This window comes from Garra rufa, chromosome 17, assembly GCF_049309525.1.
Source record: "Garra rufa chromosome 17, GarRuf1.0, whole genome shotgun sequence".
In the NCBI taxonomy this organism is placed as follows: domain Eukaryota; kingdom Metazoa; phylum Chordata; class Actinopteri; order Cypriniformes; family Cyprinidae; genus Garra; species Garra rufa.
The window spans coordinates 40532642-40556394 of record NC_133377.1 but is presented as its reverse complement, the minus strand read 5'-3'; the positions used below and the strand labels follow the sequence as shown (position 1 = coordinate 40556394).

At 31.0% G+C, this 23753-nt stretch overlaps 1 protein-coding gene across 1 annotated transcript in view; it reads right to left on the bottom strand.

Annotated features, from left to right (window-relative positions):
* LOC141289726 (focal adhesion kinase 1-like) overlaps positions 1–23550 on the bottom strand; it is a 31168-nt gene extending 7618 nt beyond the window's left edge. The window contains exons 1-2 of the mRNA XM_073821904.1: positions 23314–23550; positions 1954–2180 (exon numbers count right to left, since the gene is read on the bottom strand). Of these exons, the coding sequence (XP_073678005.1) occupies positions 1954–2180; positions 23314–23431 (345 nt within the window). The 5' untranslated portion in view covers positions 23432–23550. The remainder of the gene's footprint in view (positions 1–1953; positions 2181–23313) is intronic.
* Between the last annotated feature and the right edge of the window lie 203 nt (positions 23551–23753).

Genomic DNA, 23753 nt, shown 5'->3' with positions numbered 1-23753 from the left:
AGTGTATGTAAACTTTTGAACAGGGTCATTTTTATAAATTCAACTATTATTTTCTCTTGTGGACTATATGTAATTAACATTTTGCAGATTCTGCAAGGTGTGTGTGTAAACTTTTGACCTCAACTGTATTGAAGTTAATGTTTTTTACAAAGGAGATTATGGCTATCTCTTTTTATCATTCCATGAATCAGAAAATAATGTAAAAACAGACGGAAAAAAATACATTTTCACCAAGGTTTTAGAAGTAAAATGTATAAAATCAGATGAATAATATATGAACGAACCCCTCTGTAAAAACCTTCATAAAATGAATAGGAATAAAACTGTTAAGTTGGGATCAGTAAGATTTGTTATGTTTTTTTTAAAGAAGTCTTTTCTGCTCTGCAAGGCTGTACTTATTTGATTAAAAATATAGAAAAAAACTGTAATATTATTGCAATTTAAAATAGTGGTTTCTGTTTTAATATACTTTAAAATATAATTTATTTCTGTGATGCAAATCTGAATTTTCATCAGCATTATTACTCTGCCTAATATTTATTTATTTTTTAGAATCTGTGACACGTTTTTCCATGATTCTTTGATGAATAAAATGTTAAAAAGCAGGATTTATTTAAAATGGAAATCTTTTGTAACAATATACTACTGCTCAAAGATTGGTGTCAGTAATTCATTTCTGGGGTCAGAAATGAATACTTTTATTCAGCAAGGATGTGTTAAATTGATAAAAAGTGATAGTTAAGAATTATATTGTTAGAAAAGATTTCTATTTCTGAATAAATGCTGTTCTTTTTAATTTTTTATTCATCGAAGAATAAGAAGAAGCACATTATGAGAAGAATGAGAAGAAGCACATCGAAGAATGAATTAAGAAGCACAACTGTTCCCAACACTGATAAAAAAATCGGTATATTAGAATGATTTCTGAAGGATCACGTGACACTGAAGACTGGAGTAATGGCTGCTGAAAATTCAGCTTTGCATCTCAGAAATAAATTGTATTTTAAAGTACATTACAATAGAAAAGTGTTATTTTAAAAATGAAAAAATATTTAGTAATATTACCGTTTTTACCTCTATTTTTGATCAAATTAACTTTGATGAGCATAAAAGACTTACTGATCCCAAACTTTTGAATGGCAGTGTATGCAAGTGCTGCTGAAGTGCAGACTGAAACATTAAAAACATGTATTTTAATGGAAATCTACAGATGCAAAATGCACCTAAACATTTATTTTTGAAGTTTTCTTCCCTATTATTCTAAAAAGAAGACATGTTATGAAAGCAAAATAGCCAAGAACTCAAAACCACCCAGTGTTTTTGTAGTGTACTGCCTCAAAATGACCAAATGTGCTCTTGTTGACTGTAAATGATCACGCATTAAGACTCGATTGCATCCAGACAGTTATAAAGGCCTGAATGAGAGGTCAGAATGAAACCTGAGCGGTCACCAGAGACCATCCGATCAAGAGGAACAGCATGTTTATCCTTCCTGCGGATGTGTGCGATATAATCCTCTTAACACAGACACTGATCAATACAACTGCTGCGTCTCTAACCGAGCCGTCCGTCTCGACTCGATGCCCTCAGACTCTGTAATCAACTCAAGTTCAGCAGGAAAATTAAGCTTTTTAGAGAAAGCCAAGCGTCAAAAGGACACACACAAGCACAAAACCCACACAACCAGTGATGGAAACCTGACATTTGTAAACTTCCAAGCTTCATCTATTTGTCACCAAACCTATCCTGCACCTAAAAATCAAGAAACTGTCCATAATGAAAAAAAAAAACAAAAACAAAAAAAACCACTTGATTTGTTGCTGGTCTGAAGTGGTCTACAAAAGTTTGGTTTTGAGGCCTGCTCAGACCAGATAATGACTATAAATGACCAATTTGAACCACCTAGAAACCTTTTAGAAATGAACATGTGTGAACTCGTGATCTTTTTCTTACCCTGACGTCGGTGGCGTCTCCATGCCGGATGTTGCTGGACCATGTGCTGTGCTCGCTGTTGCTCTCAAAGTGATGGAAGACCTTTAGGACCCTGTCCGGGGCCCCGGGGGCCCGCTCTGTCCCTGCGCTGAGACGGGCCTTGGCCCCGCTGCCCAGGGTGTGGTTGGGGTTGGGCTCCAGGTATGCCGTCGCCATGCCTTTACTGTGCGCTAGGTGTCTGTCATATTCTGGAGAGGAACAAGAGAAAAGGGAAACTGGTTAGAGTCATTTTGTCATAGGGCTGCATGATTAATAGTGTCGTTATCAAAGCGCAGAGGATGCAATTCTATTAAATAAATATAATTGCATCATGTTTCAGAGCGAAGAGAGGCACCAGTGTTTACAGCATCAAAAAAGAGTGAAAATAAAAAAGATTTAAGATGTGACTGCAGTTTTATGGCAAAATAACATTTACACTTGGTTTAGTGTAAAACAAAAAAGACAAAATTAAGCCATAAATATTAGTATTGTAATATAAAGTAATATTCTTATTTTTAGTATAATTTAAAACCTAAAATACTATAATATTATAATAAATATATATATATTTTTTTAAATGCATTCATTTTCTTTTCTTATTTTACAATGAAATATGTGACCCTGGACCACAAAACCAGTCTTAAGTCGCTGGGGTATATTTGTAGCAATAGCCAAAAATACATTGTATGGGTCAAAATTATTGATTTTTCTTTTATGCCAAAAATCATTAGGAAATTAAGTAAAGATCATGTTCCATGAAGATTTTTTGTAAAATTCCTACTGTAAACCTGTCAAAATGTAATTTTTGATTAGTAATATGCATTGCTAAGAACTTAATTTGTCAACTTTAAAGGTGATTTTCTCAGTATTTAGATTTTTTGCACCCTTAGATTTCAGATTTTCAAATAGATGTATCTCGGCCAAATATTGTCCTATCCTAACAAACCATACATCAATAGAAAGCTTATTTATTGAGCTTTCATATGATGTATATATCTCAGTTTTGTCAAATTTAACCTTATGACTGGTTTTGTGGTCCAGGGTCACATATAATGTTTCTTCTTATTTTGTTAAATATTTGTATTTATGTACAGAGCAAATAGTAATAATAAATTAAAATAACATTGATAATATTAATAAAAATAAAGGAATAAATAATAATAATAATAATAATAATAATAATTTATTATTATGATTATTATTATTATTATTATTATTATTATTAATCATACAGTTTTAGTACAATTGTGCAATCAGGATTATACTTAAAACTAAAACCATTAAAAAATTGTTACTTGAAATAAAAGTAAACATTACCTGAAATAAAATAAAATATTAAAAAGAAACTCTACTATTCTTATTCAAGGAAACATTACAACAGCCATAAATATTAGTATTTTAATATAAAGTAATACATGTATTTTTATTACAATTTTTCTTAAAATATTATATTAAATATTAAAAATGCAATAATTTTTCTGTTTTCTTATTTTACAATAAAATATATTTCTTCTTATTTTGTTACATATTTGTATTTATGTACAGAGCAAATAGTAATAATAATAATAAGAAGAAGAATTTAAATAACACTGATAATATAAATACAAATAAAAGAATAAACATTTATTATTATAATTTTTTTTATTATTATATATAATCACAGTTTTAGCTAAATTGTACATTCAGGGTTATTATACTTAACTAAACCTATTAAAACAATTGTTACTTGGAATAAAGCAAACGTTAACTAAAACAAAATAAACTGTTTCTGTTATTCTTATTCAAGAAAACATTTCTCATTTTTATCGAGTTTAACTTGATGTACTAAAAGCTAAAATTATATACCATAGTTATAAAACATAAATAAATAAATAATTTAAAAAAAAATACATATACATATACATATATATAAATAAAAATATAAATATTCCAAAAAAAAAAATCAAACTATGAATAAAAACTATGATAGTTTCTCAATTATACTAAAATGCCACTGCTGCAAACAAACACAGCACACCTAGAAAAAAATTGCAATTTTCTAAACCACAATCAAAGCTTTTATCAGAAAAAATTGCAATTAGACTTTTTTCCCCCAAAATCTTGCATCACGATTTTGAATTTAACCAGACAGGCAATAAAAATGAAAATGAACAGTTTCCTATCTAGGAAGAACTTACTAAAGGCCTCTCACAATTTCTCACACCTCTGATTGAATCTGAGGACATTTCTCGCTCGTCTTGGTGTGTGAAGCGGCTCGAAAGCCAGACGTTGAAATATGGCGAAGCGTGAACTGTGTGATACATTTACTCATGAAATGAAGAGGCGTAATATATGAGCAGATGAAACAGCAGACACCTCAATGAGCAGCAAATCAGCTTCCATTCATGGACTCAGATACATCAGGAGCAACAAACCAGCATCATTAAAGGTTTCACACATCAAGCAGAAGACTAAACATCATTCTAAGTAGTTAAGTCTGGTTTCGGTGGTTGACCAGCAGTGTTTCCAGCTGAAAATTGCTGTAGAAGGGTTGGCAAACCATCTTGAGTAAAGTGGAGAGTTATGGGTTTGTTAAGCTGGTTAACTTGACATTCAATTATTCTTCTAATCATATATTAAACTCCATAACAGACGCAGGACAGCTGGATGCTGGGAAGGACTGATATTTGAGCGGTTTTGAGGAGACGAAGCGGCGGATCACGGCACATTCCCATCAGCAGCATTCCAGCAATCCCAGAAGTGCGCTTATCTGCTGCTTATCACCATCACAAATATGAAACACACCCGCCGCACAGATAAACAAACGTGCAAGAACAAATACACACAGCAGCACACTTACGCAACTCACTGTGTGCTTCCTGTTGTAAGTTTAATAGAAAGCTAATCTAATAAAAGATAAACAATGAGTCCTTTCACAGTTAGATCTGAGATACAGAGCTTCAAATACTAGTTCAGGTTAAACACTATACAGATCTGAGACATGCTGACATTTACCACAGGAAATTATATATATATATATATATTTATTTATTTATTTTCACACACACATATGGAATGCACTGTAAAAAAATTGTTGAGACAGCTCAAAATAATTTGTTACCCTGTTGCCTTAACATTTCAAGTTGACTAAACTTATTTGAGTTGACTGTGCTAAAAAGTTGTTTTAAGTGGTGACTTAGATATTTGAGTTGACTTGGTTTGTCAAACTTAAAAGCTGGGTAAGATACCCAGCTGCCTTAAAATTTTAAGTTGAGTCAAGTTGAATTTAAGTTGAATTTAATTAAGTTGAACTTGAGTCATTACTTTGTACAACTTAACAGTTTAAGTTGACAAAACCTTTTTGAGTCGACTAAACTATTATTGATTTTTATTTTATGCCAAAAATCATTAGGAAATTAAGTAAAGATCATGTTCCATGAAGATTTTTTTGTAAAATTCCTACTATAAATATATCAAAATGTAATTTTTGATTAGTAATATGCATTGTTAAGACCTTAATTTCGAGAACTTTAAAGGTAATTTTTTCAGTATTTAGATTTTTTTGCACCCTCAGATTCCAGATTTTCAAATAGATGTATCTCGACCAAATATTGTCCTATCCTAACAAACCATACATCAATAGAGAGCTTATTTATTCAGCTTTCATGTGATGCATGGACCAATTCACATTATGACTGGTTTTGTGGTCCAGGGTCACATATATATAAATGTATTTATTATTATTATTAAAATATAAATTATTTCAATTTTTTTGTTTATTTATATAAAATATTTTCTAAATATACAAATCATAAATTTTATTAAAAATAAATATATTTATTTGTTATATATTTATATACAATTTTGCATGAACAATAAATATATAAATCATTTTTGTATATTTACATACATTATATAAATTTTTATAAATATACAAAATTATATTCAAACAAAACATTTAAAAAATGTTTTTTATATGTATATGCATTTTTACATACATATATATATATATATATATATATATATATATATATATATATATTAGGGGTGGGCATAGATAATTTTTTTTAATCTAGATTAAATCTTGGAATTAATCTAGATTAATCTAGATTAAAATGGCTAATTTGAATTCTGCTGAAGGCATTCAGAATATGTGTGCTACCCAAATAATGACTAAAAGTAAGTCTTTGAGAATGGATCATAAAGCTCATAAAGCTGTTCTATAATTTGTTGATGAAAATAAATTATGTTCAATTAGATGTACTTGTGTTTACTAACTAACTAACAATGAAATAATTTTTTCTACCTATTAGATTGTGGTTTTTTTTAACGTCAACACCTACCCAACCCATTACATGTTACACCGTACTTTTATTTTGACAGGTTGCCGTGAAGTTTCTGTGTGTACAGTATGATATGATGCTAGTTTTCTCAAATGAAACGGTAAAAGTGACACTCATAGCAGTTTGGGAGATTGAGTTTATCTGTTCATGTGAGATGAAAATGCCAAAAATTACCGGGAGCGTCACGTGTGTTTCAGTATGCGTGTAGTAAAAGCTCGTCTCCGCAATGCATACATACAGCTAGGCAAACGGATTCAAATTAAAACGGTCTTTTTGCATTTCAGTTTTCACAGACACTAGTCCATATCGCGATTTGAATTAAGTGACAGACCAACATTTGATTTATGAATCCAAAAAACTACGAATTTACGTGGCATTTCGCGCTATAGTAGATTCGGTTTTTATGAATGGAGGACGACGTGATCCCGTCTGTGTTTTGGCGGAGGAGACGTAAACGCGCGACCATATTCTATAGTCTTCGGTATACATCCGCGTTAAACTATCAAGGTGAAAGTCATCATAGCTTGCGTAGTTTAGACCCAGCTCCCAACCCAAATTTGAGAATAGATTAACGGCGATATTTTTTTTATCGCACAATAAGAGTTTCACGTTAACGCAGCGCGTTATATATATATATATATATATATATATATATATATATATATATATATATATATATATATATATATATATATATATAAAACTGGCAAGTTTATGTAAAAATATATATGCATATATAAAAATGTCAAAACATTTTGGACACATTCCAGTAATAAGAAAATAAAGTCACAGTGCAAAAAAGTTATAATGGTTGTCAAGAGATTTAGTTTCAATACAGTCTTTATGTACTTTATACAACATATAATCTGTTTCTTTTGGTTTTAGGGTGAAATAATAATAAACATTATTTTCTATATATATCCAGACATGTTCTTGAAAAGACACACAAACACATCAAAACATCAGTGAAAGAGTCGTTACACCCTCAGAGTCATGTATAACACAAAGACACTATCCAAACACAGCACAGTCCGTCTGCCTCGTACAATCAACAAACACCAAAACGTTCAGAGAGTCAGAAGTCTTTCACAAGACGCTTTTTGATGCCAAAGTAACTTATTAAACACTTAGTAAAAGTTCAATGTCCTGTAGTGACCTCACGATAAGAGTTACAGTTCATCATCAAACCTTTCTGAATGAATGAAGTCCTTTCTTTGATGAACAGAAAGGTTAAAAGAAGGAAATCTTTTGTACCATCATAAATGTCACTTTAATGCATCCTTGCTGAATAAAACTATTAATTTCTTCCTAAACTTTAACGTAAATAGAGGTCTCTGAAGTCAAATCCTAAGAGTCTACAGTCCTACCTCTGAGGAGAAACGGCCAGCAAACGCACGGTAAAGCAAAGTCGTGCGACAGACATCCATCTCTGTCGAGGAACATGAGGAGAGACGTGCGGCGCACAGAAATCCCCGACACACGTCTGTGCCTGTTACGACTCTGGAATATCTGACACGACACGCTTTGCCACGAACAACAGCCGATCCTCTTCCTCTCACATACAGTAAGGTCTCATCGCTCCAGTCAAAGCTGAGTGTGAGTCATGTTTGCCTGCATATTACTGATGTCTCATCATATTACGCAGACCCACCTGCCATCCAGGTGTGTGGGGGCGTGGCTTAAGATGGGACACACCCCTTTGCTCATTTTCACAACAAATAGGACAAAGATTACAAGATCTGCTTACAACTTAGTTTAAAACAGTTTGTATTTAACATGAACGTTGCATTTAAATGCAATACAATAATTACATTTATTTATTTTAATTACAGTGACCAAAACGTATTTGATAGCTCTTAACTAATTCCTAACCACAACAGGCTATAACTATAAATCCTATTTATCCTTTTAAAATAATGAACAAAAAAATAATGGATACGCTTACATTTAATTGATTAATAAAAATTAATAAAATAACATTATTATTTTTTACATTATGCATTATTTATTTATGTATTATTTTATTATATATATAACATTAAACAAAACAGTTAATAAAATAATTGTGCATTTCAGTACATTTTCTGTACTGTAGTTCAAGCTTATGTTATTATTATTATTATTATTATTATTATTATTATTATTATTATTATTATTATTATTATTATTATAAAAAAATAGATAAATTGCATTATTTACTATCGGTTTTCATATTTTAATATTATTTTAAATAATATTATTTTAAAATCATTATATTTTATTTATCTTTATTTTTTACTATTGCTTATTTTTTATTATTATGTATTATTTTAAATAGATACTTTTAAGTTCATTTTTATTTATGTATCATGTTTTTCACATTAAATAAAATAAATATAACAATAATAAATAAATAAAATAAATGTGCATTTCAGTACATTTTCTTTACTGTAGTTCCACCTTATGTTATTGTTATTATTATTATTAATATTATAATTATTTTTAAAAACAGACATATGGCATTATTTGCTATCAGTTTTTATTTCTTTTTTATTAAAAAAAAATACTATTTGAAATAAAATGATTACATGTTTATTTATTTTTGCTTATTTTATGCATTTTTACATATATACATTTTAGTTCATTATTATTTATGTATTATGTTGTTTTATATTTAATTTATTTTAGCTTATTTATTTTAAATAGACTAATTTGTTTATTTTTATTTATGTTGTTGTATATTTAGTTTTTTATTTATCATTTTTAAATAGATACATTTGTATATTCATTTATTATGGTTTTTAATATTTAATCAAATTTATTTTTTATTTTAAATAGATCAATTTTAGTTTTATTTTATTTATTTTTTATGTTGTATATATATTTTTTATTGTTTATTTATTATTTTCAATAGATACATTTAGGTTTATTTGTATTTATTTATGATGTTTTTATAAAACAAAATCAATTTTATAAGACATAAACTAAAATAAATAATACATTTTATGCATTTCAATACATTTTCTGCATTGCAGTTCTAGTTTATTTGCTAATTTGGATCATCCTGTAAAATCTAGCATTGTATACTATGAATATTGTTAGCTCCTACAATAAATTGCATAAGATTTTCCTCTTTTGTAAGTTGCTTTAAATGAATCAATGCTAACTGAATAAACGTAAACATATAACCAGCTGTAATGCATCTCTGTGGTGCCAGATTTCAAATATCATATGGTTTTGAAACAACTATTAATGGGTAACTAATCTTTTCTGGGTGAATTTCATTTCCCATAATAAAGCTGATGAAATCATTTCCCAACACAAGCCAAAGCAGCATGGAAACGGCCGTGTCACTGTGAACAAAACTCTCTTCACATCGCCAGCGAACGCAACTGCAGCGACCACAGCCGAATCTGAATTTAGCATCTCTAATGATTTCCCAATCTCTAATGTCACAGTTCAGTCTAATTCAACTGCTCCACAGGCCAACGACCACATCGACACTGTCTGCCCTGCCAAAATGACTCATTTCAGGCGATTGCATGGAGGTTTTGCTGTTTTCCGTCATCTAGGAGTTAAGTCATTCCTGACAGCATGAGGCGAGTCTGAGCGGAGAAAACGCTGAGCGTGCAGACGGAGAGGAACACGAGGAACCGTCCGATAACAGACACACACCACGCTGATGAAACCAACCAGAAAGACACACAGATATCACAGCATGACCAGAAGCTAAGAAGTTAAGAGCAAAAGATGAGAGTACAAGAGCTGAGATGAGACAGTAAGAGAGCAAATAAGATGAGATGAGAGAAATTCAGAAGAAAAGTAATGAGATGAAGAGAAGTTAGGGAAGAGACAATATCATCAAAGGTGAGTGAAAAAAAGAGACAAGATGAGATGAGAAGAGGATAGTAAGAGAAAACTAGATAAAAAGTTTGTTAGCAAACTTTAAGTTGGCTTGAGAAAGCCTAGCCAGTAAGTTTTAATTAGTTTTAAAAGCTTTTAGTTTAAAGAAAGTTTAAAGGTTTTCAGTTTGAAATTGTTTTAGTTTGATTAATAAAGTTTGAAGATAGATAGGCTAGATAGATATAAATAGTTTGAAAATAGAAAGATTTATAGATATAAATAGTTAGAAGATATAAATAGTTTGAATGTGAATAGATTCTAAGGTGTTGCTATGCGGTTGCTAAGGTACCCAGGGTGGTTGCTAAGGTGTTGCTATGTGGTTGCTATGCGGTTGCTAGCATTATTTAAGCAAGACTAGCAAGTCGTTAACATGATTTTTAACATGACTAGCAAGTCGCTAGCATGATTTTAGCATTACTAGCAAGTCGCTAACATGATTTTACCATGACTAGCAAGTCGCTAGCATGATTTTAGCACGACTAGCAAGTCGCTAGCATGATTTTACCATTATTATAGCATGACTAGCAAGTCGCTATCATTATTTTAGCATGACTAGCAAGTCGCTAGCATGGTTTTAACATGACTAGCAAGTCGCTAGCATGATTTTAACATTATTTTAGCATGACTAGCAAGTCGCTAGCATGATTTTAGCATTATTTTAGCATGACTAGCAAGTCGCTAGCATGATTTTAGCATGACTAGCAAGTCGCTAGCATGATTTTAACAAAACTAGCAAGTCGCTAGCATTATTGTAGTATGACTAGCAAGTCGTTAGCATGATTTTTAGCACGACTAGCAAGTCGCTAGCATTATTTTAGCACGACTAGCAAGTCGCTAGCCTTATTTTAGCATTATTTTAGCATGACTAGCAAGTTGCTAGCATGATTTTAGCATTATTTTAACATGACTAGCAAGTCGCTAGCATTATTTTAACATGACTAGCAAGTCGCTAGCATTATTTTAGCATGACTAGCAAGTCGCTAGCATGATTTTAGCAAAACTAGCAAGTCGCTAGCATAATTTTAGCAAGACTAGCAAGTCGCTAGCATGATTTTAGCAAGACTAGCAGGTCGTTAGCATGATTGTAGTATGACTAGCAAGTCGTTAGCATGATTTTTAGCATGACTAGCAAGTCGCTAGCATGATTTTAGCACGACTAGCAAGTCGCTAGCATGATTTTAGCATTATTTAGCATGACTAGCAAGTCGCTAGCATGATTTTAGCATTATTTAGCAATGACTAGCAAGTCGCTAGCATGATTTTAACATTACTAGCAAGTCGCTAACATGATTTTAGCATTGTTTAGCATGACTAGCAAGTCGTTAGCATGATTGTAGTATGAATAGCAAGTCGCTAGCATGATTTTTAGCATAATTAGCAAGTCGCTAGCATGATTTTAGCACGACTAGCAAGTCGCTAGCATGATTTTAGCATTACTAGTAAGTCGCTAGCATGATTTTAGCACGACTAGCAAGTCGCTAGCATGATTTAAGCATTATTTAGCATGACTAGCAAGTCGCTAGCATGATTTTAGCATTATTTAGCAATGACTAGCAAGTCGCTAGCATGATTTTAACATTACTAGCAAGTCGCTAGCATGATTTTAGCATTATTTAGCATGACTAGCAAGTCGTTAGCATGATTGTAGTATGAATAGCAAGTCGCTAGCATGATTTTTAGCATAACTAGCAAGTTGCTAGCATGATTTTAGCATGACTAGCAAGTCGCTAGCATGATTTTAGCATTACTAGCAAGTCGCTAGCATAATTTTAGCAAGACTAGCAAGTCGCTAGCATGATTTTAGCACGACTAGCAAGTCGCTAGCATGATTTTAGCATTACTAGCAAGTCGCTAGCATAATTTTAACAAGACTAGCAAGTCGTTACCATGATTGTAGTATGACTAGCAAGTCGTTAGCATGATTTTTAGCACGACTAGCAAGTCGCTAGCATGATTTTAGCACGACTAGCAAGTCGCTAGCCTTATTTTAGCATTATTTTAACATGACTAGCAAGTTGCTAGCATGATTTTAGCATTATTTTAACATGACTAGCAAGTCGCTAGCATTATTTTAGCATGACTAGCAAGTCACTAGCATGATTTTAGCAAAAAAACTAGCAAGTCGCTAGCATAATTTTAACAAGACTAGCAAGTAGCTAGCATGATTTTAGCAAGACTAGCAGGTCGTTAGCATGATTGTAGTATGACTAGCAAGTCGTTAGCATGATTTTTAGCACAACTAGCAAGTCGCTAGCATGATTTTAGCACGACTAGCAAGTCGCTAGCCTTATTTTAGCATTATTTTAGCATGACTAGCAAGTTGCTAGCATGATTTTAGCATTATTTTAACATGACTAGCAAGTCGCTAGCATTATTTTAGCATGACTAGCAAGTCACTAGCATGATTTTAGCAAAACTAACAAGTCGCTAGCATAATTTTAGCAAGACTAGCAAGTAGCTAGCATGATTTTAGCAAGACTAGCAGGTCGTTAGCATTATTGTAGTATGACTAGCAAGTCGCTAGCATGATTTTTAGCATGACTAGCAAGTCGCTAGCATGATTTTAGCACGACTAGCAAGTCGCTAGCATGATTTTAGCATTATTTAGCATGACTAGCAAGTCGCTAGCATGATTTTAGCATTACTAGCAAGTCGGTAGCATGATTTTAGCATTATTTAGCAATGACTAGCAAGTCGCTAGCATGATTTTAACATTACTAGCAAGTCGCTAGCATGATTTTAACATTACTAGCAAGTCGCTAGCATTATTTTAACATTATTTAGCATGACTAGCAAGTTGCTAGCATGATTTTAGCAGATAGATAGATAGATAGATAGATAGATAGATAGATAGATAGATAGATAGATAGATAGATAGATAGATAGATAGATAGATAGATAGATAGATAGATAGATAGATAGATAGATAGATAGATAGATAGATAGATAGATAGACAGACAGACAGACAGACAGACAGACAGACAGACAGACAGACAGACAGACAGACAGACAGACAGACAGACAGACAGACAGACAGACAGACAGACAGACAGACAGACAGACAGACAGACAGACAGACAGACAGACAGACAGACAGACAGACAGACAGACAGACAGACAGACAGACAGACAGACAGACAGACAGACAGACAGACAGACAGACAGACAGACAGACAGACAGACAGACAGACAGACAGACAGACAGATAGATAGACAGACAGACAGACAGACAGACAGACAGACAGACAGACAGACAGACAGACAGATAGATAGATAGATAGATAGATAGATAGATAGTTCAAAGCTTAATTGAATATCAATGGCTTCTAGCAGTTTACATTACACATAGTTCAAACAGACATGGACTTTTGGTCAATGAAAGTCTATGGGACCTTTTTATGATTTTTAATATTAATTTTTAAAAAAAAAACATAACTCAAAACAGTCTGAAAAGATATAGCACACTAAGTCTGAACAGTATGAAGATCTGACCCGAGTTTGGAGTATGTAGCTTGAACGGTCTAGGAGGAGTAGGAGTCCAAAAATTTTCCGCTCAGAAAAAGAAGAAGAAGAAGAAGAAGAAGAAGAAGAAGAAGAAGAAGAAGAAGAAGAAGAAGTTTAAATAGGATTTCAGTAAGTTGGCTTTCCCAAGCCAACTTAATAAGACAACAAAGAAGAAAAGATGAGATTAGGGCAATGAAGAAAAGAGATGAGAGAAAACTTATATTTTTTTAAATAATAAAAAATGGATAAATAACAATTTTTTATATTTTTACATTATTTAAAATAATAATATTATTCTAAATAACACTGTTATACATTATATATTTTTTATTTTATGTATGATTTTTAATAGATGGATTTTAGTTCATTTTTATTTATGTATTATGTTTTTAATATTAAATAAATAACAATAATAAATTATTATAAAAATAATTTTAGTACATTTTCTGCACACTAGCTTATGTTATTATTATTATTATTATTATTATTATTACTACTACTATTAAAAAAACAATTATTATCAGTTTTCTTATCAGTTTTTATATTTTATATTATTTAAAATAATAATAATAATATTATTTTAAACAATTAAATAATAATTATATATAATATTTACTTTATTTATCTTTATTTTTTTCTTATTGTATGTATTATTTTAAATAGACACATTTTAGTTTATTTTTATTTAGGTTTTATGTTTTTAATAAAATAAACATAATAATAATAATAATAATAATAATAATAATAATTTAAATAATAATAATAAATAAACAGTTTGTGCATTTTAGTACATTTTCTGTTCTGTTCATTTTGTAGTTCTAGCTTATGTTATTATTATTATTAATAATATTATTATTAAAAATGGCATTATTTTTATCCGTTTTTATATTTTTATTTTATTTAAAATAATATTATTTTAAATAAAATTATTATATTATATTTATTTCTATTGATTTATCTTTATTTTTTCTTGTTGCTTATTTTTATGTATTATTTTAAAGAGACACATTTTAGTTTTTTTTTTATTTAGGTTTTATGTTTTTAATCAAATAAACATAATAATAATAATAATAATAATAATAATAATAATAATAAATAAACAAATAATTTGTGCATTTTAGTACATTTTCTGTTCTGTAGTTCTAGCTTATGTTATTATTATTATTATTATTATTATTAATTATTATTATTATTATTATAAAAAACAAATAAATGGTATTATTTTTATCCGTTTTTATATTTTTATTTTATTTAAAATAATATTATTTCAAATAAAATTATTATATTATATTTATTTCTATTGATCTTTATTTTTTCTTGTTGCTTATTTTTATGTATTATTTTAAATAGACACATTTTAGTTTATTTTTATTTATGTTTTATGTTTTAAAAAAAAACATAAAAATAAATAAACAAAATATAAAACTAATTTGTGCATTTCAGTACATTTTCTGTTCTGTAGTTCTAACTTATGTTATTATTATTATTATTATTATTAATAAACAGATATGGCATTATTTTCTATCAGTTTTTATATTTTCATATTTTTAAAAATAATATTGAGTAAAAGGAGAGGAAAAGAGAGTAAAGAAGAGACAAGACAAATATAGAAGAAAAGCAAGAAAAAGAAGAAATGAGAGTCAAAAAGACTTGACAACATGCGAGCAAACGAAGACGAAAAAAGAGATGAGAACAAAGAAGAGACTAAACGATGCCAAATGCAAGTGACAGAAGAGATGAGAGAAAAAGAGAGGAAATGAAACAAAATGACATGATATGAGAGCAAAAAAGAAGAGAAAAGACAACATGAGAGCACAACAGAAGAAATAAGAGAAAATAAGTGCAAAATAAACAAGACGAGATGGGAAAAGGAGATAAGAAGAGAGAAAAGAAGAGATGAGAGCCAAAAAAAATAGATGTGAAGAAAAGAGACAAGATGAGAACAAATGAGAAGACAGGAGAGTAAATGAGAAGAAAAGCAAAACAAGAAAAGCAAATAAAAAGCGAAAGAGAAAAGACGATACCAAAAAAGATTACAAAGGACAAGTAGAGAAAAGAGATGACAGCAAAGAAGAGAGTAAAGGATGTAGATATGAGAGCAAAAAAAGACATAATGAGAAGGGAAGAAACAAGATAAGACCAAAAGAGAAGAAATGAGAGGACAAGAGAGTAATGAGAGTAACAACAAAAGCATTGAGAAGCACTGAGAAGAAAGCACTGAAGTAAAGAAATGACTAGGGTTGGGTACCATTGACATTTTAACAGGTATCTGTACCTGAAATTCGGTGCCGGCACCCAACTGTACCTTTTTTTAGTACTTTACTCTCTGTATAATAACAAAAACATTTATTTCAGTGAAAAAATAAGTCCAAAACTCTCAATTTCAACATTTTGAACTTCTTGTGTGTTTTAATTTTTCTGATAATCAAATGAAGGCTTTTTACCCAACCCTAGAAACGAGAGCCAAAAAGAGATGAGAAGAGACAAGATGAAATGGAAAAAAAAGATAAGCACAAAAAGACAAGAGAGCAATGAAGAAATTAGATGAAGGGGAAAAGATTTGAGATGAGAAGAAACAAGATGAGAGCAAACAAGATGACAGAAAATGAGAAGATATCCGAAAAGACAAGATGAGAGAAAAAAAGAGACTACAATTAGCAAGAAAACAGCAAAAAAGCCTACCAGATGAGATGACATAAGAGCAAAGGCCAATAAAAGAGAAGAGATGAGAGCAAAGAAGAGAGTAAAAGAGATGCTAGGAGACGAGGGACGCCCATGTGACCCCATGTGACCTCTGAACACACGGCTGCTCTCAGCCACATGTTAACATGCATCACACATGCAAATGTATTGAAATAGAGTGGGAGGATCAGACCAACACACAAATCAATCCCAAAACACAAGAACAACAACCATCTGCATCCATCCACAATAACACAACATTAAAGGAACACTCCACTTTTTTTGGAAATGCAAAGCTTCAATTTTCTAGGCTGATAAGATTAGGAACTACTCTCCCATTCCGGCGTAATAGTCAAGGAAGTTTGCTGCCGTAATAAGGCTGAAGCAGGAGCAGTAATACCACGCAGCACATGTGCAAATGCTAAACTAGCTGGGAACTAATTTCTGATAATACTCTGCCTGCTTCGGCCATATTACGGCAGCAAACTTCCTTGACTATTACGCCGGAATGATAGTGTAGTTCCTAATCTTATCAGCCTAGAAACTCGCAGCTTTGCATTTCCACCGGTCTTAGTACACGATATAACTACAGAAGAGTCAAGTTTTAAATAAGACAAATATGGAAACTCGTTGGTCATTTTTGAACGCGATGCTATTGGTCTAATAGGATTCAATGATCTATGCTAAGCTATGCTAAAAGTGATATCGCCAGAACAGGAGAACGGCTGAATGGATTTCAAAACGGTAAAACTCAACTTATTAACTCGGGGGGAACTGGAGAATGAGCCTATTTCCAAAAAAAGTGGAGTGTTCCTTTAAATGCTGTTAAAGGGGTCCTATTGTGCTTTTTCACTTTTTTGAATTTTAGCCAGTGTGTGGTGTGGTTTGGGCATAAAAAACATCTACAAAGTTACAAATCTCAAAGTCCACTCCAAAGGGAGAGATTAAGTTTTTTTTTTTAAAAATCCATTTTCAAGAACTACAACGAACAGCTCCTTTGGACTACAGAAAAATATCCATATTTAACCATTAAAGACCTAGAACATTTTTGGAGCACCTGAGGCACCTGTTCATTTCTTTTTGTTTTGTTTTTCAGACCAATTCTAGCAGTCAGCATCAATTGTCGTATATCATTATAAACGCAATTTAACTTTACGTCTAGCTAATTTAAAATGACAATTTTAATGACAGTTTTCTCTAAAAATGAGTGAATTTCCAGAATTTTAGGACAAACGCTAGCAACAATTGGGTGGTTTTTTACTGTGTACTCAAACAAAAAAGGATATTTTTTTCTTTAGAAATTAGTATTTAGGTGTTTTACACTTCTAAATAAAATTTTGTCTATATATAACATTCCCCAAGCAAGTTATAGCCATATATTACAACAGTATTAGGCGCTTTTCAGTGAAAAACAGGCCAATTTAGTTTACTGACAATATAGACCGGTCCAAAAATGTTTCAGGAGTAAAGTCAAAGCAGAAACAGTGTTATATAATAGCAAAACACAGTAAAAAAAAAGTTACTTTTTTTAGATAAATTTATTCTTAATTGAGTATGAACAATAAACACGAACAGTGTAGGAAGTAAAAACAATTGCACAAATTGTCTTGTGCAACAAAAAAATATACAGTCCAAATTATTCACAAACTACACACAAAATGAGAGAGAAGTATACCAAGTGCAACAGAAAAAATAGTGCAAATAATCTTTACAAACTATATAAGAATTAGTTACATAGTATAACAACCAAATAGATGGATCTGCTGGCTGTAGTCTGCGTCCGAATCTATTTTACCGGGACATCGCCTAGTGACGCCAAAACCTAAATTCCAGTGCTTTATCCCATATGTACTGCTGTTTCACTCTTGTTTTTGGTTTGTGTTATGTCAAAGGGCTCTGTCGTGATTATTTCTGTGCTTTTTCAAAGAATGCTGTCATGCAAATGTCTTATTTTGCGTTTGTTTCCATGCACGCAAGACACACTTTACTTTCACTTTGCATTTGCAAAGAAACATGCTAATCAGTGGTTCAAAAGACCAAAACCTATGTTTATTGGTTGAATAGATGACAGTTTGAACCAATCTGGGCACAGGGGTGGGACTAAGCATCAACAATCATTCCTGTTTGGCTCAGAGCACCGAAATGCATTGGTTTCATCTGACGAATCAGTGCTGAGGAAATGTGATGACGTAATCACGCTCACTACAGAGCCTCTGAATATCTGAATACATGCGATATCACTGAAAAGACTCTGTGCATTATGAGACTTTTTAAAGCAAAAATTGGATTAGTGGTTCAAAAGTTATGAAACATTTAAGAACAATTGTTATTTTTAGCCGTGGGCAACTGTCTTGGTCTTTGAGGGTTAAAACGTAAGAATCAGTTTAATCTAGCTCGGGCAGTTGTACACGGAACTTGGGGTGTGGCAGGATTGAATCGTAACACAGTGGGACTGCTAACCAATCACAACACATTTAGTTTTTGGAAGGCGGAGCTTCATCAAACCCGGAACTAATTGAGCCATTTGTGCCAGCCTGGGGAGAAAGTTATCGTAATAATGTAAATTATATGAAAAATAATGCATTTTTCGAACCACCAAGCATGAGAGCATGTTCTAGTGCACCCTTAAAACAAAATAAAGAGCACTCAGTGTGCATTAGATTTGATGATAACAACATGCTCTGCAATTTCCAGATAGTACTGGTTTTATTCTCACTAAAGCACAGTCTGATGGGTACCGCACACAAAAACAACCAGCTGATCTGATTGACACAGCGAGTGTGAGTCAGCGTGACAGGTTTACATCAGTCTGCTGGGAAACACTGCTGTTTACAACATCCCAGACTCCTACGACGATACTTCTGAGGAAGAACGAGTCACTGATGTGACAAGGACGTTTTTATGTGTGTGTTTGAGACTCTTAGTAACAACCAAACAGTATTTCCCCTGTATATTCAGCTCTGTTTTCAGAAATGTCTGCAGATTTACCTGCCACTAAACATCATGCAATCAAAATGATACTGTGGTTAATTATTTTACATCAAACAGATGTCTTCCTGTCTAAACTTCCAGTTCCTGATCAAAAACAGGAAGTTATAACTTGTAGAGCAACATCACAATTCATCTTTTCATCATTTCAAACTTCATTTTACAATTATCATACATGCTTTTTTTTTTGTTAATGCAACATTGCATATTAAATGTAAACAAGTGCATGGCAAGCCATTTTAGCCTAAAATATACTAAGCGTTACTCGTCGTAATTGCATTCTTACTAGTAACAATTCAATTAGAGAGCTCTATATTTCAATTTTTATTTGTAACAACTGAATTAGAGAGCTCCATAATTAAATTTTTTACTAGTTACAATTCAATTAGAGAGCTCCATAATTCAATTTTTACTGGTAACAATTCAATTAGAGAGCTCTATAATTAAATTTTTATTTGTAACAATTCAATTAGAGAGCTCCATAATTCAATTTTTACTGGTAACAATTCAATTAGAGAGCTCTATAATTAAATTTTTACTGGTAAAAATTCAATTAGAGAGCTCCATAATTCAATTTTTACTGGTAACAATGCCAATTAGAGAGCTCTATAATTACATTTTTACTGGTAACAATGCCTATTAGAGAGCTCTATAATTCAATTTTTACTAGTAACAATTCCAATTACAGAGCTCTCCAATTCAATTCTTACTAGTAACAATTCAATTAGAGAGCTCTATAATTCAATTTTTACTAGTAACAATTTCAATTAGAGCTCTATAATTCAATTTTTACTAGTAACAATTCCAATTACAGAGCTCTCTAATTCAATTCTTACTAGTAACAATTCAATTAGAGAGCTCTATAATTCAATTTTTACTAGTAACAATTTCAATTAGAGCTCTATAATTCAATTTTTACTAGTAACAATTCCAATTACAGAGCTCTCTAATTCAATTCTTACTAGTAACAATTCAATTAGAGAGCTCTATAATTCAATTTTTACTAGTAACAATTCAATTAGAGAGCTCTATAATTCAATTTTTACTAGTAACAATTCAATTAAAGAGCGCTATAATTCAATTTTTATTAGTAACAATTCAATTAGAGAGCTCTATAATTCAATTCTTACTAGTAACAATTCAATTAGAGAGCTCTATAATTCAATTCTTACTAGTAACAATTCAATTAGAGAGCTCTATAATTCCATTTTTACTAGTAACAATTCTAATTAGAGAGCTCTACAAATTAATTTTTACTAGTCATGTCTTCATTGACTTCCATTCATTTTTAATTGCAGAAGAATTACAATTAGAGAGCTTACTACAATTCAATTCTTACTAGTAACAATTACAATTAGAGAGCTCTATAAATAAATTTTTACTAGTAATCATTTTAATTACAGAGCTCTCTAATTCAGTTTTTTACTAGTAACAATTCCGATTAGAGAGCTCTCTAATTTAATTATTACTAGTAAAAATGCAATTACAGAGCTCTACAATTAAATTTTTAGAGATATGTTTATGTTCTAATTCAGTTCTTATTAGTAAAAATTGAATTAGAGAGCTCTCTAAATGGAATTGTTACTAGTAATAATTAAACTGTAGAGCTCTGTAATTGAAATTCTTAGTAGTAAAAAAAATCTGTTGTAGAGCTCTGTAATTAAAAATGAATGGAAGTCAATGGAGACATATGACTAGTAAAAATTACATTTGTATAAAAATAAATGGTGACCAGTGCTGTAAAAGATACCGCATATTCTCCTGAAGGCTTTAATAGTAAAGCAAACAGCTGTTTAACACAAGATAGACTGTGAAAATTATGCATTTAATGTAATTATACAGAGCTTTTTCTTTTAAGTCTCGGAAACTGTGAACTGAAAGCATGAATGAAGTCTGGCTGAATCAATAGTTTAGATATAATGAGCGTGTTTGCTACGGGATTATTTGATGTGTTTACTGTAATGAGCCGCAGCTGAAAGAATCAACACGGAGACATGCAATGTTGACTTACAATTAATTTAACCAGGAACTGACGCAGCTAAATCAAATCAACCAATTAAAATTAATAGGCATATTTTTCATTTTCAAATCAAATTTCGTCTCTTCATGATTCCCTGGATGAACACATGCATTAAAACAGTGAACACACACACATATGCACAGAGTCATTGAGATGGTTTAGCCTGTCAGTCACACAACAGTCAATCAGATTAAGACTGAATGAGTGTTTGACTGATGGACAGCGTCAAGAGCAGGTGCTGCACACACACACACACACACACACACACACACACACACACACACACACACACACACACACACACACACACACACACACACACACACACACACACACACACACACACACACACACACACACACACACACACACACACACACACACACACACACACACACACACACAGAGAGAGAAATTAAATCTCCTTCACAAATTAAGGCAAAAAAAATCTGTTTTATGATATTGCTTAAAACAAACAAAAATATTTTATAAATAATATTGTAAATTATGTTTTAAGAACGTTTTAGTGCATATCAAAGTGTGATAAATAAAAAAATAATTATAAAATTGATCTTAAAAATAGATTAAAATTTAAAATACAATTCAAAAATAAATTAAACACAATGAAAAATCTAAAATAAAATAGAATAATAAAAAATCAAAACACAATACAATAAAAATCTAAAATAGAACAGAATAATAAAATTTCAAAACATAATAAAATAGAATATTACCAAAAATATAATAAAAAATTAAATAAAATTAGATTTTAAATAGATTACAATTTAAAACAGAATTTTAAATTATATTAAAAACAATGCAATAAAGACCAAAAATAGAATAGAACACAAAGCAATAAAAACAAAATAAAATAGAATAATAATATTTAAAAACTAAATTAAATTTAAAAAATATAACCAAAAAATATAATTAAAAAATAAAATAAAACAAAAAATATTTAAATTAAACTACATTTTAAATAGATTGAAATTTGAAATAGAATTTAAAAATAGATTAAAAATACTAAACAATATAAACAAAATACAATAGAATAGAAAATAACATTTAAAAACTAAACAAAATACAAATAATATAAAACAAAAATATAACTAAAAAATAAAATAAAACCTAAAGCAAAAAAACAACAGAATGTTAAAATAAATACAAAACAAGAAAACCAAAATAAAATAGAATAGAAAATAACATTTAAACACTTATTAAAATACAAATAGTATAAAACAAAAATATAATTAAAAAATAAAATAAAACCTAAGATAAAACAAATTAAAATAATATCTGATTTTAAATAGACTGAAATTTGAAATAGAATTTAAAACAAGTTCAAAAATACAAAATAAAAACATAAAATAGTATAAAATAATAACATTTACAAACTAAAAATACAAATAATATAAAAAATACATAAGATTATATTTTATTTTATCAAAAATAAGATATAATAAAATAAAACCAAACAACAAATATAAAGCACGACAAATGAAAAAACTAAATTAAGATAAATCATATAAAATAAAATACATTAAAGCAAAAAACTGATTGAAAACAAGAAACAAATACAAAAACAAAACAAAATTAAAAATCAAGATAAAACAAAACTAAATACAAAATAAAAATTTATTAAAAAAATAGATTTAAAAAAATTACAAAATATAAAATAAAATGAAAACAGATTTTTAAAAAAACTATAATAAAAAATAATAAAATAGAGTAATATAAAAATAACAAAAAAAAAAAAATTACAAAACTAATAATACAATAAAACTAAATAAAATGAAGCTCATGTCTTTGAGAAATATAATAAGCAAAAACGCTCGTGTCAAAACACTTCCAACTACAAAAACATGACAGACTGCATGGCACTACAAACTGTGACACACAAACACTAAGCAGCAGCACACAGCAGTAAACAAACAGACGTGTACCTGCGGCCCAGCATAAAGGGAATGGACTGCAGCGTCTTTTCTCCATGTACGAGGCTGACTGTCTGTCTGAGGCCGAGCTGAGGGTCAGCCAGCACCCACCGCTCTCAAACACCCTCATGAGACCAGCAACGTCCCGCCACACGCCCAGACACCGGCCTGCTTCAGGACACACAACAATAATCCACAGCGTCCTGACACGCAGATCTATCCACTATCCACACAGAGGCCTGCAGACGCCCTAGGAATCCAGATCCTGTCCCGTCCTGAGTCTGAAGTGATCTCGGAGGAGACAGATGGCTCCTGTGCGGCTGTGCCTCAGAGAAGCGACTGAGCCGACGGAGTCAGGAAAGGCCAGTGCAGAGGCTCGAGGGGGAGGAGCCACTGCAGCCTCATTAATATGCAAATCCCACACTCATTTCCTTCAGCAGAGGCTGTTTACC